Source organism: Pteropus vampyrus, unplaced genomic scaffold (genome assembly GCF_000151845.1).
Source record: "Pteropus vampyrus isolate Shadow unplaced genomic scaffold, Pvam_2.0 Scaffold74, whole genome shotgun sequence".
NCBI classification, from domain to species: domain Eukaryota; kingdom Metazoa; phylum Chordata; class Mammalia; order Chiroptera; family Pteropodidae; genus Pteropus; species Pteropus vampyrus.
In genome coordinates, this window is record NW_011888855.1 from 1,256,836 (window position 1) to 1,277,037 (window position 20,202).

Sequence of the window (20,202 nt, forward strand, 5' to 3'; positions counted from 1 at the left end):
CAAAAATAAGCTAAAGGAATTTATCACCATCAAGCCAGTATTACAGGAAATGTTGGAGGGACTTCTTTAAGAAGAAAAAACATGTATCAAAAACAGGAATAAAGAATGGTAACAACTACATTCCTATCAATAAGTACCTTAAATGGAAAAGAATTAAGCGCTCCAACCAAAAGATAGAGTGGCTGAAAGGATAAGAAAACAAGACCCCTACATATGAAAAAGAAGGGGATGGAAAAAGATATTGCCTTGAAAGACCTAGAAGGTGTTTAGGTCAGACAGAGAAAGATAAACACTATATGATTTCACTTATATGTGGAATCTAAGGAATAAAAAGAACAAATACTAATCAAAAACAGACTCACAAATACAGTGGACAGTTTGGTATCGGACAGAGGGGAGGGGGGTTTGGGGGGCTGGGAGAATGGGGTGAAGGGCTAAGGAAGTACAAATTAGTGGTTGACGGATGGCGGAGCATGGCATGGGGAATGCAGTTAGCATTAATACGTTGGCCAGGTGGAGGGTCAGAGGAGGGAGGGAGCAACTGGGGGGATCGTTTTATGAACTATACAGATGTCTAACCAATGTATTGTATACTTTAAAATAAAAAAAATTAAAAAAATAATTTTGGTTAAATTTAAAATTATTGTTAATATAATTTATAAGTAAATGTCTGCATTTTCTCAGATATTTTTATACTTTGGATTTTAATAAATAACTAAGCTTAAAATATTGCATATTATAATTTGGTCCTTTTTTTAAATGACTAGTCTGCAGTTTTCACCATGGAAGTGCTCTTATGTGCATGGATGTTGTAGCAATGTCAGATTTCTGTAAAAGTGTCTTAATGCTTCTTTTCAATTCCTGTGCTTATTGTGTTGCAGACCAGCAACAAGCAGTCTGCTGATTGTTACTCATCTGTAGATCATACATAAAGTAACATCGATTGAGGTTGTTTACAGTCTTTTAAAAAAAATGACAAACCATTGTCTTCTGAACATGGTTGTGCACACATCTTTGTGCTAATGTGTGAATGTTTCTGTAGAATGAATTCCTAGGAGTATATTACTGGACAAAGAGTCTTGTATATTTATGATTTTAGAGGTTATTGCCAATTTGTCCTTTAAACATATTGCATCCATTTTATCTCATCAGTGATATGAGAGTACCTGTTTCCTCACAGTGTTTTATAAAACATCTTCATTTTTACTACTAGCATAGGTAAAATAAAAGTATATCTATACAATTGTTTTGATTTGCATTTCCTAAAGTTTAGCATCTTTCTATGTATGAGCCCCTTGCATATGTTTTTCTATGAATTATCTTATTATGTTCTTTCCTATGGAAAGAGGCTAAATATTGGTCTTTTTATTGATTTGTAAGAGCTCTTTCTCTATAGTCATGCACCAATAATGACAGAATACATTCTGCAAAATGCATTGTTAGCTCATTTCATTGTTATGTTAACATCGTAGAGTGTACTTAGACAAACCTAGATGGTATAGTCTACTACATACCTAGGCTGTATGGTTTAGCTTATTGCTCCTGGGCTGCAAACCTGTATAGCACGTTACTGTATAAAACAACACAAGATTAATCAAGCATAAGAGAAAGTAATGCAAACGAGATATGGTAAACATAAGATATGTGAGGCTGGGTTAACATAGCATATGGCAAACTTTTTTTAATAAATTGAATGAGTATACTCTTAAATAATGATAAAAAGTATAGTAAATACATAAACCAGTAACATAGTCATTTATTATTGGTATCAAGTATTGTGTACTATACACATTTTTATGTACTAGGATTTTATATGACTGACGGTACAGTAGATTTGTTTATACCATTATCACTAATATGTTATATATTGTGTATGACATGATGGCTACGATGTCACTCAGCAATAGGAATTTTACAACTTTATTATAATTTTATAGTACCACTGTCATATGTGATCTGCTGTTGACCAAATGTCTTTATGCAGTGCATGACTGTATAAGGAAAATTAGCCCTTTATCTGACAAATATCTTGCATAATTTTCCCCAGTTCTGTTGCTTTTTTAAGTACTGATTTAAAATAAATGAATATGCACTGAGTTAAAACATTATTGATTTTTAAATCTTGAATTAAACTTTTTTCCCTGAACTTGGATACATGCTTACTGCTATTTTGCAGATGGACCAATTTTTACATGAGCATATATCTGACAGATAATAATGAGAATACATTATGAATTTTTATTTTTATATTTTTGGTTTCAGAGCTACACTTTTTTCTTTCTTTCTTTCTTTTTTTTTTTTTGCTGCTGTAAAGGATATTTTACTGATTTTTTTCTGTGACTATTTACAACCACTGATTGTTCGGAGGCTCAGTGGTCTCTTAACTGTAGGTGAGATTGAGAGTACTACTTTTAATGGTAGCCATCCTGATCATATTTCTTGTTTTGCAACAGGAACCAAAGGAGGAGAATGAATTGCAGAAAACGAAGACAGAACAGTCAAATAGAGCCAAGTGTTTGGCTAAACGAAAAATTGCACGTATGTTTTCATTTTTGTGTTGAGAGTGGTTTAGAAATTGCAGCAGTCATAGAATTGACACTAGTTTCTCCATTAGGAAGAGATTTCTCTGAATAAAGATGTATGTGCTTCCTGTTTATTTTGGATCCCATTTAAATTTTTAGGAGTTAAAATTACTTATAGCTTATACAATTGACTTGTAAGAGGCAGAGTGTTAAAATTTAAAATGTGCCCTTCAGAGTTAGGCATACTTGGATTTGAATCCTTGCTTTTCAGTCTTTACTATGTAGACCTTAGGTCACTGCTTTCAGCCTACCTCTGTTTCCTTATCAGTAAAATGCAGACAATTCAACTCACTTAGAATGTCACTTAATAAAATTGTAAGGGAAAAACTCTTCTGTGTTTCCTCTACTCCCAGTCATCAAATGTGTAGGGTTTTCCCCCCAACACTAAGAAATTCTGCAACTCTGGCAGACAAAGACTGGGTGTCCTACAGTTTAACACAATTCTGACCCTAGAATTGAGTTAGAGATAGTGTCAGATATAGTGTCAGCTCTCCTAGGTGAAGGACTCAGTCTCACAGGGCTACCTCTGCTTCACACACCAATTGCAAGTCCAGGTTGTTACTTGTGCTTCTGACCGACTAGCTGTAAATTTGAGATTCTTGTGACTCCCTCTTCAGGTTTGATTAATTTACTAGAATGGCTCATAGTACTCAAGGAAACAATTTACTTACTAGATGACTGTTTGTTTGTTTTTGTTTTTAAATAAAGGATGTGACTCAGAAACAGCCACATGGAAAAGATGCATAGGGCAAGATTGAGGGAAAGGGTGCGGAGCTTTCATGCCCTCTCCAGGTGTGCCACCCTCTCAGTATCTCCACGTGTTCACCAACCTGGAAGCTCTTCAAACCCTGTAGTTCAAGGATTTTTATGGAGGCTTCATTATGCAGGCATGGTTGAGTAAATACTTGGTAATTGGTGGTTAATCCAACTTCCCCCTCTCACCTCCCTGGAGGGTGGGAGTGGTGTTAAAAATTCCAAACTTCTAATCGAGACAGTTGGTTCCCCTGGCAACCAGCTTCCATTTTGGGGGGCTTTCCAAAAGTAAGCTCATTAACATAAATTCAGGAGTGATGCAGAGGAATTTGTTATGGATAACAAAAGACACCTTTATTGCTCTTTTTACTAAGGAAATTTCCAGGTTTTTAGGAGCTCAGTGCCAGGAGACAAAGACCAAATATATATTTATCAGTATAAATTACAGTATCACAAAAATCCTTTGTTGGAGGTTTTGCTTTCTCTTTGTTACTCAGTTGAAAGACATTTATTTATTTAAAGTTGTTTTATACTAGTTTATTTATGGGGGTTCCATTTTCATCTCTCAATAGAGTTTATGTATTTCTCACATGCTTTTTCATTCATTAGTTTATCTAGTTCTGAGAGATTACTCAGTATCATTTTGATCAGTCATGTATCTTCATAACAAGAATTGTTGACAAGTCTTGGATTTTATGCAAGAGCTTAATTAATTTCATTTAACTTCTGATAGAGGAGAATAAGAGTTCACTAACAGGTTTCACATTTTCCAAAGCACCAAACTTATCTTATTTGTTCAATTTTGTTCCAGCTTCAGGGAAACAGTAAACCACATCTCCCAAAGCTTTCTGTGCAAAACTGCTGTTCCCTGTTCTTCCAGTCACATTTTTTGTTGTTGCCCATTAATGTTTATCTGTGAATTTACACACCAAGAGCAGAGGGGGGCCGGTGCCCAGTTTCTGGACAGCGCCCACCCTTAGCCCCCAGGGTTACATACAGTCAAGGCAGATGGACACAGAAGCCTGTGGTATTCTGCAGGCATAGGCTTGCTCCACACTGCTTGCAATGTCATGTAGGCAGGAGTGCGAAGGGTGGAGGGGGTGGTTTGAGGCACAGCTCCTGGTACCTGAGCGAGGTGGCTGGATGGGGCATAGGGGCTAATTATTATATTTTTGCATTTTAATATGTGAATGTTCAGATATTTCAGTGAGCTTTACAAAAAGTACGTATGATGATAACTAGTCGAAATTATTACAACAGTTGTTTGAAGATAAACGGCTTTTTTCACTGTTAATTTGAATTTCGGTGATTTAAAGAATAATTCTCAGCCTCGTAAAATTAATCATAAACAGCTCTTTGTTGTTAAATCACTGAATTATATCTAGAGGTGGCGGTCACTATGGTTAGATCTGTTGAATGTACTCAAGTTACTTTCAGACTTGAGAATTATTGGTAATTGTTACTTTTTGAGATGTGATCTTTATCAATTCATAATTAAGTTTTTGCCACCATTGGTTAAACTGTCAATAGTTGTCTGGTTGGTAAATCCGGATCTTTATAGTAAATTGGGTTTTACTTGTTTGTTTAGTTGTGTCATGCTTTTTTATCCAATCTGACAGTCCTTTTTATCTTTTTATCTAGTCTGACAACTTCTATCTTCTGCATTTATATTTGATGTAATTACTGATGTGATTGTATTAAAAGTTACCATTTTAAAAACTGTTGATTTGTTCTAACTTTCTTTTTCTGTTCGATTTTTTATTTGTTGAGTACTATTTTGATTCCATTTCACTTCTATTTATATGTCTTTTAAAAAATGTTTAGTGGTTGCCCTAAACTTTACAATACACATACTTAATCACAGTCACCTTCAAATACTGTTAATTGCTTCATGTATAGTGTAAAGACTAACAGTATACTCCCAGTTCCTTTCTGCCCTCCTTTGTGTTATTTTTGCCACATGTTACTTTTACTTATGTTGTAAACACAGTACATGGATACTCTTTTGCTTTAGATAATTGTCTTCTAGAGCATCAATTCTCACTCAACCTTTTTGGCACCAGGGACCGGTGCTCCTATGAGAATCTAATGCCTGATAATCTGAGGTGAAGTTGAGGTGGTGTTGCTAGTCCTGCAAATACTGATGAAGCTTTGCTTGTTCATGCTGTGTGGCCCAGTTCCTAACAGGTCATGGACCCATACTGGTCTGCAGCCCGGGCACTGGGGTCCCCTGTTTAGAGCAATGGAGATAAAAGATAAAGAACTGCATACTTCATGCCATCTCAATGGCTGTTTCTTTGCATAGATCCTAGTTTCTGTCCAGTGTCGTATTTTTTTCTGTTGGAAGAGCTTCCTATATCACTTCTTATAATGTAGACAAGTTGCCAATTCTCTATTTCTGTTTAAGAAAGTCTTTAATTTTTGATTTTTATAGTAATTGCTTTACTACTGAGATATGACTCATACCATATAATTCATTCATCATACATTTATCATTTAAAATGTGCATTGGTTTTTAGTATGTTAACAGTGTCATGCCACCATCACCAGAATCTTAAATCCAGAACATTTTCATCTCCCCAAAAAGAAACTCTATACACTTACGAGTCACCCAAAGCCCTCATCCTTCCCAGCCCTAAGCAACTACTAAATCTGTTTTTTGTCTCCATAGATTTGTCTATTATGGACATCCCATATAAATGGAATCTTATAATACGTGTTTTTTTTTGTGTGTGTGACTGGCTTTTTTCACTTAGTCTAATATTTTCAGGTTTATCCATGTTTTGGTATGTATCAGTAATTCATTTCTTTATTGTCAGCTAATATCCCATTGTATTGCTGTACCACATTTTGTTTATCCATTTATTATATGATGTACATTTGGGTTGTTTCTACTCTGGCTATTATGACTAAAGTTGCTATGAACATTCATGTATGAGTTTTTGTGTAGACATCGGTTTTTATTTTCTTAGGTGTATATACTTAGGTGTGGAATTCCTGGTTTATATGGTAACTCAATATTTAATCATTTGAGAAACTGCCAGACTGTTCTCTAAAGTGGCCACACCAATTTGCATTTCCATCATTGTCATATGAGGGTTCCAATTCTTCCACATCCTTGCCAAAACTTCTTTTTTTTATTATGGCCATGCTAGTGGGTGTGTAGCAGTATCTCATCATGGTTGTGATTTGTATTTTTCTAATGGCTAATGATGTTAAGCATCTTTTCATGTTCCTATTGGCCATTCGTATATCTTTGGAGAAATGTCTATTAAAAAATATTTTTATTGTGGTAAAATACAGGTAACAAAATATACTATTTTAACCATTTAAGAAATGTTTATCATGAAGAGATGTGGAATTTTGTCAAATGCTTTTTCTGTGTTGAGATCATCATGTGAGTTTTGTCTTTTATTCTCTTGATTTGTGGTATTAACGGATTTTCATATGTTTAAATCAGCCTTGCATTCCTGGGATAAATTCTACTTTGAGGAACTCGATCAAGGAAGAACTAACTAAATGATGAGTCAATAAGTAAATACTTCTCTCCACTCTGTTCTTACTTGCATGGTTTCTGTGAAGTCAGATGTAACTCTTATCTTTGTTTCTCTTTAGGTAAGATATTTCTATGGTTTTTTTCAGAGTTTTTTATATTAGATTTTCTTTAGTTTGAAAATGATATGCCTAGATGTAGGTTTGTTTGTTTGTTTATATCTTGTATCTTTCCTGTTTTGTGTTTCTGAGCTTCCCGGATCTATGGTTTGGTATTTGACATTTATTTGGGGGAAATTCTGAATCATTGTTTCACATTCTGCTTTTGCTCTTTTTTCCTTCTGGTAATTTCATTACGTGTTTGCTACTCTTTTTGTAGTTGTCCCACAGACTTTAGTAGTTTGTTTTATTTTCAGTCTTTGTTTTCTTAATTTTTAGTTTTGGAAATTTCTGTTACTATATCCTCAAGCTCAGATTCTTTCCTCAGTTGTGTTCAGTCTACTAATCAAAGACATTCATTTCCGTTAGTTTTTGATCTCTAGCCTTTTTTTTTTTTTTTTGGTTCTTTCATAGGATTTCCATCTGTTTATATTCCCCATCTGTCCTTGCATGCTATCTACTTTATCCATTAGAGCCCTTAGCATATTAATCACAGTTGTTTTAAATTCCCAGTCTGATAATTTCAACATCTCTGCTATGTCTGGTTCTGATGCTTACTGTCTGTTCAAATTGTGTTTTTTTGCCTTTTACTAAATGTCTTGTAATTTTTTCTTGGTAGAGAGACATGATGTACTGGGTAAAAGAAACTACTGTAAATAGGCCTGTTAGTAATATTCTGATAAAGTGTGGGGGGGTAGGTGAAACATTTGATAGTTCTATGATTAGGTCTCAGTCTTTCAGTGAGCCTGTGCCTCTGGACTGTGAACTTCACAAGCGTTTCTCAGGTTTTTTTCTTCCCCTTTAAAGGGTGGGACAGGTTAGCTACACTACAGTAGGTTGGAGTTTGGAATTTCCCTTTTTCCAGGTCAGTTAGACTGATCAGTTTAGGCTCTGGTTAACTAGTTTCTCCTAGGAGAGGCCTTGTTAAAAAGAACAGAGTACTCTGGCATATTTCAAAAAATATTTTCTGTCCCCTCCCCCCACAGGAGGCTCGAGGATTTTTCCTCATATTTATTGTGAGAACCTGGTTGAGCTCTTAGAGGTAAAATTCACAAATGTGTGAGGGCCCCCTATAACTGAGTCCCCCTGGTGGTTTTAGCTTTTAGATTTGTTCACACTGAGCCTCTAGTCATTTTTGTTACAGTTTAGGTTTTCCTACTCTGGCACTGGTTTCTGTGGTAGTTGCCACAATTGAATCGCTGCTCTGATAAGCCATGACTCCCTGTATTCCCCTATCTCTATATCTTGGGGGCAGCAGTTTATCTTGGGTCCTCCCCTCTCAGGGGTCAAGTACAGTTGACTTTTCAGTCTATTCAGCTTTGTACTTATTGTTAGGATGGAGTGGCAACTTCCCAGTTCTTTACATGTAGAACTAGAAATTGGTGTGTAGTCTCCTTTATAGTTTTATTTGGCTTTTACTCACTTTATCATTTTTTATATGTCTTTATGATTAAGTTCAGAGCCTCTTGAGTTAACATGCCATTAACTATCACCTTGCTTTAGGCATCTAACTCAGTGCTCTCATAGATAATAGCATAGTGTACATCTTTTTGTATATAGCACTTTTCTTCTTTTCACTGATTGCTTAGGGTAAATTCCCAGCAGTGGTATCACAATGCGCATCTATAAGGGTTATGACAGAGTGCCTTATTGCTTTCAAAGATGTTTTATAAAATTACATCGTAACTCGCAATATATAGGTATATCAGCTTTACCAGAGTTGCAGAGCTGTATCTGTTTTGGAAGAGAAAGTGCTTAGGAAAAGATTTAGGTGGGAAAATAACTTATCTTGTTTATTTTTTTGTTGAATGAAATGTTCTCTCTCAGCCATTTTAAATACTCAAAAATTATACAGGTTCTTTTGTCTTGTACTATCTAGTTTTGTGTTCTGGATTGTTAACAGTCTGCACATCTCAGTGGGAGGCTAACCTGAATGTTAGGAGATGTTAATCATCAATAAATTATGACCTGTGTAATCAGCTTCACACAACTTGTACACTCTCTGTGTTTAGCTTAGCAGAATCATTTGATAAGCTGAGTCGAGCCAGTTGAGTGGGAGATTCTAAGGTTGATACTTGCTGACATTTTCCTTAAGGGAACATGCTCCCAGGAGAGATTCCAGTTTGTTTTCTCCTTTCTTCTCATGGTTAGATTCTTATATAGTAGAGAGGTCAGGTAAAATGTTTTAGTTAACCATGGTGTTTATTGGACTTTAGTCTCAGATCATGGTTGATATGTGAAAATAAGAGAAGCTTTCGGTCAAGATGGCAGAGTAGGTAAACACTGTGCTTGCCTCCTCTCACAACCACATCAAAATTATAACTTAAACTACACAACAGCCATAATTGGGAGTCGCCTGAAGTATAGCTGAACATGTAGCTGGAGATATGCAGAAGAGCCCACCTTGAGACTGAATAATGTATGCCAACTATAATTAAAATATAAAAAAATTATTAAAAAATGAGATTAAATAGTGAATGTCCTTTTAATTCTGATTTAATTCTATGAGTGGTTAAAATAAATTTGTAATGGTGACTTTGTCAAGTTATATGGCTATGTGCTGTCAGTAAACTATGAGTTAGATAATCTGAATTAAAGTTTTGGATTTCTTTAAATATATAACAACAAACAATTATTAATAGCAATAATTAATTATTGGACACTTGTTATGTGCCAAGTAGTATTCAAAGTGTTTTACATGTATTATTTAATCCTCATAACAGCCTTAAGTATTACCTCGATCTTATGTGTGTGAATTAAAACAGGTTTTACAAAATCATGATATGTATGTGAGAATTCCTCAAGTGAAGAGTGTATTTACTCTACATGTATGTCCACAGCAGATTAAAAGAAGCAGACTAAAAAGGGGGAGAGAGATTATCAGAGACCAGTACCAGTATCTAGGTACCAGAGGATAAGTAAGCTGCTCAAGATTGTACAACTAAGGAGGCATATTCAAACTTTAAGCTTTAACTCCAGGCAGTCTGGCTCTTGAGCTTCCTATGTACTAATAAACAGAATCACACTGTGTTACTGAGTTAAAGCTCTTGCTTTAATGGTGGGGCAAGAGGGCAGAGTCTGGAGAATACTTCAGTTAATGTAGCAAAGCCTCATCTCTCCAGACCTTTGGAGAATAGGATGTTTTGAAAAGCAGAGTACAACAAAGAACTCAGACTTACTTTTGTATTACATGGTTTTTGGTTCTCTTAAATTGAACATAAAGGATGTAATCAGTTTTTCTTTATGATGTAGTAACTTTGTTAGGAATGTCGATCTTTTTCATTTTAGCTAGTCTAGTGGTACATAGTGGTATCTCATTACAACTTGCATTTTCTTGATGACTAACGATCTTTTCATGTGCTTACTGTCATTCTGATATTTTCTTTTGTGAAGTATCTGTTCAAATCCCTTGCTCATTATTTTAAAAATTAGGTTGCTTGTTTTTTGGTCAAATTATAGGATTTCTTTATATATTCTGGCAAGTCCTTATCAGATTATATGTATTGTGAATATGTTTTCCCGTTTGTGGCTTATCTTTTTATTTTCTTAACAAAGAGAAGTTTTAAATTTTGTGTTTTTTGGTTTTTGTTTGCTTTCATGCTTTTTTACTTTCAAGATCTTGTCTAAGCAATCTTTGACTTACCCAAGGTTATAAAAATTTTCGCCTATGTTTTTTCTAGAACTTTTATAGTTTTAGCTTTTACATTTAGATATATGCTTCATTTTGAGTTAATTTTTGTATGTATTGTGAGGTAAGGGTTTTAAAATTAATTTTTTAATTATTAGGTCTCCAGTTGTTCTAGCACTATTTGTTGAAAGCCTGTCTTTTTCTTGTTGAAAATCAATTGAAAATCACTCTGAATCTATTTCTGAATTTTCTATTATGTTTCATTAAACAAGCTTGTTGAGATTTTTATTGGGATTGTGTTGAATCTATAAATCAATTTATGAAGAACTGGTCTTTTATTTTCTGAATTAGTTTGATTTTTAAAAAAATTTTTTTTTATAGAATTCACCAGTGATGAATGACAGATGGCCCTGGGATTTTCTTTATGGAAAAATTTTCAGTTACAAATTCAATATCTTTAATAGATACAAGCTATTTAGATTTTTTGTTTCTTGTATCAGTTTTCATATAATTTGTGTTTTTCAGTGATTTTTGAGGGGATTTATTTCATCTAAATCAGTGTTTCTCAGTCCTTTTTTCATTGTTGTTCCCCAAAGGATCCTTTTTAGACTTCTTTTCCCCAGCTATCCCATGAACTTTTAATACTGTAGGTAATGCTCTATATCCTTTTTATGCACTGATTATACATGTGTTTTATACATAAAGAGAGTAAGATTTTTTTCGACCTCCAGGAACCAATTCTTGCCAACTTAGAGGTCATAATCACCCCTATTGAGAATGCATAATCCAGGATGTCAAAATTATTGGCATTAAACTGTCCACATTCTTTCCTTATTATTCTGTCATGAATGTAGAATCTGTAGTGATGTACCTTTTCTTTTATTTCTGATACTGTTAATTTGTGTTTTTTTCCCTTGTTAAATCTAGTTAGAGCTTTATAAATTTTATTCACCTTTGCATAGAACCAATTTTTTGTTGTTATTTTTTCTCTGTTGTATGTCATCTATTTTGTTGATTTCTGCTCTTTATATTTCTTTCTACTTACTTTGAGTTTCACTCTTTATTTTCTAACTTCTTATAGTGGGAGGCTTGGGTCACTGATTTTACACTTTTCTAGTATAATCATGTAAAGCAATATATTTCCCTGTAAACATTGCATTAGGTGCATCCCACAAATTTTGATGTTTTCATTATCATTAAGGTTATTTTAAATTCAGTTGAGTACACATTTTTTCTGCTTGGATTCAGTTTTAGGGATCCCTCATCCTTACTGATTTTTATTTTACTGTTTAAAAATATGTATAACATTTACATAATTCTGAGTTTCAAAGATATACAGAAAGGTATAGTTCTTGTTTCCAACTACCTGTAGGTAACCACTTGGTTTAGTTTCTGACTTATCCTGCTTGTGTCACTCTTTGCAAAAATAAATAGGTATATGTATTTAAAAAAATTTCTCCTTTCTTACACAAAAGGTAGCATACTATATGTACCTACTCTTTTGTACTTTGCTGTATTTTAACTTAACGTTATATTGTTGAAATCATTTATTCCTGGTCTATAGATGTATTTCTTACTCTTTTTTTTTCTTTTTTACAGTTATTTGTATGTATACCAGAGTTTATTCAAGCAATGTCCTATGTAGGTCATTAAGTAGATTCCAGTGTTTTACAAATTCAAGCAATACCGCAGTGAAAAATGTAGCGCATATTTATGTTTCTTTTAATTGGAAGCATCTTTAGAATAAATTGCTAGAATTGGAATTGCAGGGTCATATATGTAGTTTTTTAGACTTGCCAAAATTCTTTCCATAGACATTACACAAAATGGCAGTATTCTGTCATTTCTTTTATATTTTTATTAGCTGGAATGATTCGAGAAACTTCTCTTCATCTATTTGGTTACCCAGTAGTATAGCTTGTGTTGGAAGGGTAGGACAAAAGCTTGATTTTCTTTTTTTTTTTTTTGATTCTCTATTCTTTTATTTAACAGTTTTCAGAATGACTGATTAACATTCTTCAACAATGACCAATTTTTTAAAAAAGTATCAATATGAATGCATAGATTCAAACATATTTAATATTTTTAATTCACTGCATTCTTATTTTTATTGATGCTGCATTTCCATTTTTGGCCAGCGAGAACCTTTTTAAATTGACTCTTAAGTTCTTTTGATATCATCCTAGTAGTGTCCGATAGATTTCTTTGCTCATGCATATGTCAGATATTCTAGCTCATCTTCCACATTTCTAGCTTTAGACTTGGAATCAGTCATTTCTCCAAGGTACCCTCATTACTTTTAATGGGAAATAGTATCACATTCTGGTCAGTAGGGATGGTTTTTTCGACTGGGTAATTAAGAGGATTCTGATAAATAAAAATAGTCTGGTTAAGTGTTGAACATAAAGCGGTGTGATATGTAGCAAAAAGTCCTGGAGTGGAAGTCTGTTCCTCTGTTTATTTATTCACCAAATATTTGAGTATCTACTAGGTGCCAGACACTCTGTTAGTTGTTGGAGATACAACAGTGAACAAAACAGGCAAAAACTCTGCCTTCATGGGAACTCACAATCTAGTTAACCCAGGATTCTTGTAACTTCTGATACTGATCTTGGCCAGCACCTTACCTTTTGGGGCTTTTCACATTTATAAGATTATAAACTTGTACTAAATGGTCTGTAGTGTCTTCACTTGAAAAGTTTAATAATTCTATTCCTTGCCTTCATGTTTACTCAATGTTTGTGGTGTCCCTCCCTTCTCTTTCTCTATCCTCTTACAGAAATGACAGAAGAAGAACAGTTTGCTCTGGCTCTCAAAATGAGTGAGCAGGAAGCTAGGGAGGTGAACAGCCAGGAGGAGGAAGAAGAAGAGCTCTTGAGGAAAGCCATTGCAGAAAGCCTGAATGTAAATATGCTGTGTTGAAAAGTTTGTGAGGCATGATAAACAGCATTATTTTACTTCTGTGGTGTTATGATTGCATCAGGAACTAGCTATAATAGTTCATAGGGTTTTCAACTAATATTTCCCATAATAATTTTCAGAGCCCATGTTGAATTGTTGGTGAACCCAATTTGAAATGTTTTTGTTAATTCTATATGAAAGAGTTTTCTTCCACCTTACAGGTTTTCAGTCCATGGCTTAAGAGAGACATTGTAGTTGGCAGCTTCTGGAAAGAGTTACCATTACCAAGAAACCAAAAGGGGCAAGATAAGGTGCTTACCCTCCCCGGTTTTATGGGGAGAGCAAAGGGAATGAGAATCAGAGGTGGGTTTTGGAGAGAAAGAATGGGTAGTTTAAATTTTTTTCAAATAATGTTAAATTGTGATTCGAATATGTGTAAAGTTGTTTTAAATGTGAAAGATATTTGTCAGTTGCAGGTCCTGAGCTGTTTATGCCATCTACTTCTCTATGTTAGAAAAGGGTTTAGTATAGTGATCTAGTACAGCACTTTGCACATAGTAGGCATTCAGTACACATTGTGGAATTCATTTGAGTAGAGCATCTACATTTTAAAGAGGAGAATCTCTCAGGGACAGTGGCCTTTCCTTTTTGTCCTTCCTGTGACCCTTCATGTATAGTTATTTTAATAATAAACCTGGTCTGGTGTGGGATCACTTGTTTCAGAGTTGCCGGCCTTCTGATGCTTCTGCTACCAGATCTCGACCTCTGTCCACTGGACCATCTTCACAGTCCCACCAAGAGAAAACCACAGACTCTGGGACCACTGAAGGCATGTCTCCCTGTTCTGACTCCTTGCACTCATCAAGTATAACCATATCACAGGGATCTCATGCTAAGAATAGATGTATAGAAATTCCCAAAATCCCTTTGGTGGTATTAAAGAGATATAATCAAAAAGTAGTTGAGATCTCACTAATATCTAGGATACTTTTATCTCCAAGGAAAAGCCAACATTTGGTTAAACCCAAAGAAGACCCTTTTCTTTTTTACCCACATTATATAATTCTTGGTAAGTGAGAACTTACCAAGCCCTCTTAATAAAAATACAGTTTGTCCTTAGCCCTACTTTTTCTCAAATACCTACAGGCACATGGCAGCTGGTACCTCCATCACTGTTTAAAGGCTCATATATCAGTCAGGGAAACGAGGCTGAGGAAAGAGAGGAGCCTTGGGACCACACTGAAAACACTGAAGAGGAGCCGGTCTCTGGCAGCTCAGGAAGCTGGGACCAGTCAAGCCAGCCAGTGTTTGAGAATGAGAACGTTAAATGTTTTGACAGATGTACTGGCCACTTGGCTGAGCACACACAGTGTGGGAAGCCACAGGAAAGTACTGGGAGGGGTTGTGTTTTTCACGAAGCTGCCCAGGGTAGGGGGGACACATCTAGGCACGGTTTGCCTACCTCAGTAGATGCCAAAGGTCTCCAGGACAGTGGGGGCACTGTGCACTACTTCTGGGGTATTCCATTCTGCCCTGCCGGAGTGGACCCTAACCAATATACCAAGGTCATTCTCTGCCAGTTGGAGGTTTATCAAAAGAGCCTGAAAATGGCTCAAAGGCAGCTCTTTAAGAAAAAAGGGTTTGGGGAACCAGTGTTACCTAGACCTCCTTCTCTGATCCAGAATGAATGTGGCCAAGGAGATCAGGCTAGTGAAAAAAATGAAGGCATCTCAGAAGATATGGGAGATGAAGACAAAGAGGAGGAGAGGCAGGAGTCTAGGGCATCTGTCTGGCACTCAAAAATCAAGGATTTCCAAGAAAGCCCAATTAAAAGCTTGAAAGAGAAACTTTTGTTGGAGGAAGAACCAACAACCAGTCATGGTCAGGTAAGGGCCAGTGATGCTGTGATTAAGGATGATTTATTCACAGATTAAACAAAGATTTTAGCTATTTGTTCTTTTTGTCGTCTTTCTCCCCTTATTTTTAACAACACATGCTCACTATAGAAAATTAGGAAAGTACAGGAGTGTAAAGAAGAAAAAATTATCCATAATCTCAGCACCAAGAAACATCATTTCTATGCATATAAAAATATTTTTTTCTTTTTAATCTTTTAACAAAATGAAGACTCTTCTGTTTAAGCTTTGTTCCTTTCCCCTACTTAATAGTTTGCCTTAGATCTTTTCCTATTTATTAACTATCCTTAAAAACATTCTATATCATATAGATGTGCCATGATTAATTTTTTGTTTTAAAATTTTTCTAAAAAGTTTCTGAATGTATAATAATGTTCACATGGCTCAAAACTCAAAAAGATACAAAGTCTGTCTCCTATCCCACTCCCCAGCTAACCAGTTCCAATCCCTGGAGTCAACCTTTATTGCTAGTTTCTAGTGTATCGTTCCAAGATATTTTATGTAGTGCAAGCAACTTCTTTTACATAGATCTCAGCATACTCTACACATTATTCTGTACCTTGCTTTTTTCATTTAGTAACTCTATGAGATCATTACATAACACAATATTAATAATTTCTTTTTTTTTTGGAAGAGACTCTGAGTTTATTTTATCCATTGCTTCTATTGGTGGATATTTAGGTTATTTCCAATATTTTACTATTACTCTACTGTAGTGATTATTCTTATATAGAAGATGTTTCATTCACATGGGAGATGTTTGTAGAATAATTTGTCGTAGATGTAATTGATGGATCAAAGTATATATGCATTTTCAGTTTTGTTAGCCATTGTCAAATTGCCTTCCAATGAGGTGGTATAAATTTATACTCACTGCAATGTGTAAGTCCAAGCTTCCCCATACCCATACCAATAAAGTATTATCAGGACCTCTTGATCTCTGCTAATCTGAGAGATGAAAAGTATTATCTCAAATGCAGTCTTAATTTGCATATTTCTTATTATGTGTGTAGTTGAGACTCATTTGTATTTCCTTTTCTGTGTTTAGATATTATGTGCATTTTTCTTTTTAAACACTTTTTTTCTTAGTTTGTAGGCATTCTTTGTGTATTAGGGAATCTTTGTGTATTAGGGAAAGGGGTCCTTTGTGATAGGAAGTACAGATAATTTTCCAGTTTATTTTTTCTCCCACATAATGGTTGATTTCCAATTTTGCTTGTGATTTTTTGTAATTTACTGAAAACAGTCCCTTGTTTGGGGACATTTAGGTTGCTTTTTTAGTCTTTTTCTGACATACCTAGTTTATATTATATATGAAAGCTTATATTCAATTTTTCTCTGAATACTAAAAAAGCAATCACATTTCAAACTCTTTATAAATATAAAGAATATTTTGTTTTATGACTATACTATTTCTGTTATAGGATTCTCAATTTTTGGCTTTATTTTGGTGTTATCCTGTTCTGTCTATGATAAAGATTCAAGAAATGGTAGCCATGAGAAATTTCATGGCATAGTATAGAAAGCATGAATTTGGAGTTGGAATTTTGACTTTTTTGTTTTTGTAACTGTACTTTTGAGCAAGCCATTTAACCTCTGAGTCTCAGTTTTTACATCTGTAAAATAGAAAGTCATAATTTTTGAATAGTTTTATGATTAAATTATATAAAATGCCTAGTATAATACTTAGGACACTCAGTAAATGGTAGTTCGCTCTTGGGGACCAGGAGGTTAGTCATTCAGCATTCCTATGGGGATCTTCTTCCCTAGGATCCTTCTTCATCCACATTATGGAAAGATTGTTATATGGATGAGAAAGCAGTTTTCTTAACAATTCTAGAGACTTGCCTCTTTTCCAAAGGAAAGTTAAGTAACGCTTGTGATAACATGTGTTGTTTCTTAGTTCTTTGCAATTTAGAGATGCTTCCCCTTAAAAGTATAAATTAACTCCACAGAGTGAACACATGACTTACTGTAATTCATGTTGTTAGCTTGAAAGATACCAGGGTTGAGTTCCAGAGCATACACTTGTGTCAGGTTCCAAGGTTTGAAAGCAGTGCCTTTGGAATAGCTTAGACATGGTCAGAACCTAGTGGCTGGCTGCTTTGAAGTTTTCTTACTTCATGGACAGGCCACCAAATACTGCAAATAGTATTATTAATTGCTACTGTTTGGCTACAACAAACCAAATCAAGCTAGGTTAATTAAAAAGAGGACTTTATCATAAGGAAACAGAGTGCCTCATAAATTCTAGAACAGGACGGTAACCAAGCCTGGAGAAGGTACTGGGTCTAGAAAGCCATCTGTAATTTTTCTGTATCTCAACGCTGTATTGTATCTGCTTCATTTTTCTTCCTACATACTGTCTTCCTTTGCTTCTCTGTTTCATGTGGTAGGTAGAAAACACTGAATACAGGTTACAGGAGATTTACTCTCTTCTAGTTTCAATTTCAAATTTCTGGGAAAGGACTTATGGCCCATTTGGGGTTAATAGCCCTTACTGGCCCTGTTGGCTATGGCCTGAAGGAGGTATGTGTCAAATTGTACAAATGGCAATGAGCCTACTGGTATAATGCAGTGGGAGGGGTGGGGGCGGTCCTCAGTTAAAGGAGACCTGGACAACAACCTAGTAAGTATCCAGTGTAGTCATTAAAATTAATTTTAGATATCACTTAGAACTATTGAAAAATACTGAAAAGTTTGAAGAATCAAGTTGTAAGCATCCACAGTCATACCATCCAGTGATATATTCCTTCATTTTTTTTCTATACTTTTTTTTTGTATGCTTTAGGTGATATTTTTATATTTTTGCATTTTAAAGTTAACATTTTATAAACATTTTCTTATAATGTTAAAATTATTTATAGATTTCATTTTTAATGACTACCTAATGTCCTGGCCTATGAGTTTACCATAAATATTTTAACTATTTTTTTATGGCTGGATATTTTTGGTTGTTATAAACATCTTTCTAAATAAAACTTTATTTAAGAGTAGTGTCCTTAAGAATAGGGAACCAGAAAAATTCTTGGTTACAAGAGTTATGAACATTATAAAAAGACCTGCTATTTATTGCCAGATTGCTTTTCAGAAAGGTTGCTCAAATTTTATTCCTTCCTTCCAGCAGTGTATAAGAATGCCTACTTCATTGCATCCTTGCTAACACAGAATAGTATCTTTAAAAAACAGACAAACTTAATAATTTTATAGGCAAATAATGAAGGTGTTAATGATTGTAATTTCACCTCTTGATCTTTTGCTTTCAGGAACTGTGGGTAGAAGTTATGTTTTATTAAACATTTTTATATTGATTTTGGCTTTGCTGGAGCTGCCCACATTTGAGACTTGGTTGTATTGAGATAGCAAGACAGTCCCAGAAATAGGGACTCAGAAAAACATTCACCCTGGGGAAAATTGCTTAGTCTATATGAAGGTTATAAAAGCTTTAGAATTAGACAATAACTGCTTTCTGGCATTAGCGAGATAATAGAGAAGTTGTCAGTGCAGATGGAAAGGTCATCTTGATGACCATACAGCAGGGAGATAGAGGGGTAGTATATCTATATGGTCACTACTTCAGTGTCTGATCCTTAATTTTTCAGTTCAGATACTGGAATTTGTTTCCCAGAAATGAGCAAATTGTGTAGGGGTGTGAGAACTGACTTTGACTAACCAAACTTCAAGCTGACATGTACACCAAATGACAGTTTATTAATTTATTATGGAAGAGAGACGTTTTCTGTGACCTTAGTACTCAGGTCCACCATTTACTGTAACTCCTTCTAGAGTGAGGTATATGGAAGGCTGAAATAGTAATCAGAAAATAGAAATTTTAAGGGATGATTCAGTCTGTGGGAAGACTTGATAAGCTACCAGTGCTTGACAACAGAAGACATTTCTATAGTGACCAGGTGATGTGTCTGTTCACCTTAACTTCCTAGGCCATGATATTGAAGACACTGCTTGATTCTGGATCTTTGGTTTTTCTTTTTAAATTTTTTGCAAACTATTCTTTTTGTATTAACATTATTTCTTTAGACAGAGTGTTTTGTCTTGATTTGGCCACAGTTTCCTTCAGGTTACATTCCTAGTATGCTTGAGGTTTAAGTTTAAAAATTAAAAATGATTTATTGAAATGAAGACAGACGTTCTTGGGATACATTGAAGTGGTTGGGAAGATCATTTGAGTAAACAACCTAACAGTAGCGGTTAGAGCATGGATTTTGGAGTCAGATCCCAGTTCCACTATTCAACAACTCTGATTTTCAGCAAATTATTTAACCTGTCAAGAGTTTTACTTTCCTCATTTCTAAAATAATTTAATAGTTTTTGCCTCAAAAGTTTCTTGTGAGGATTAAAGGAGATAATGCATGTAAGTGATTAGCATGAGCCTGGGATTAATAGGTGTATACTTATTATTTTTTTTAAACTTTGGGAAAGATAGAGACATGCTTTTAGCCTAAGATAGAGGTGGAGGTATCTTAAAACTTAGTGTCCTGATTACTTCTGAAGCCCAAGGCTTAGTCAGCAAGTCATTCTAAGGAGGTAAAATTCTATTAAATGGACACTAGATGTCAGTATTTACTTTTTTTTGTGTGCTTTTAGGAATGAAAGTTTTGTCACTACTTGAGTTCAAACAAATAGATGAAGTATTTATTGCTGTTGTATTTTAGTTCTTTGGATGGTTTTATTCAACTCTATTTTTTATAATGGCTACATTCTTGATCATTGTACAGTTTTATCATCCCTTTGATTGAAGGGCTTCCTGGTT

The 20,202-nt window shown here is 34.7% G+C and overlaps 1 protein-coding gene across 10 annotated transcripts in view; it reads left to right on the forward strand.

Annotated features, from left to right (window-relative positions):
• The window catches only part of UIMC1 (ubiquitin interaction motif containing 1), an 80,921-nt gene that overhangs the window by 25,095 nt on the left and 35,624 nt on the right, over positions 1-20,202 (forward strand). For 3 of the 10 annotated variants that reach the window (XM_011362224.2, XM_023531868.1, XM_023531871.1), the window contains exons 3-7: positions 2,454-2,538; positions 13,394-13,518; positions 13,737-13,826; positions 14,239-14,344; positions 14,662-15,401. In XM_011362224.2, the coding sequence (XP_011360526.1) occupies positions 2,454-2,538; positions 13,394-13,518; positions 13,737-13,826; positions 14,239-14,344; positions 14,662-15,401 (1,146 nt within the window). Of the gene's footprint in view, positions 1-2,453; positions 2,539-3,290; positions 3,470-13,393; positions 13,519-13,736; positions 13,827-14,238; positions 14,345-14,661; positions 15,402-20,202 lie in introns of those variants that run through there. The other 7 variants (XM_011362226.2, XM_023531869.1, XM_023531873.1 and 4 more) reach the window with 5 other exon arrangements.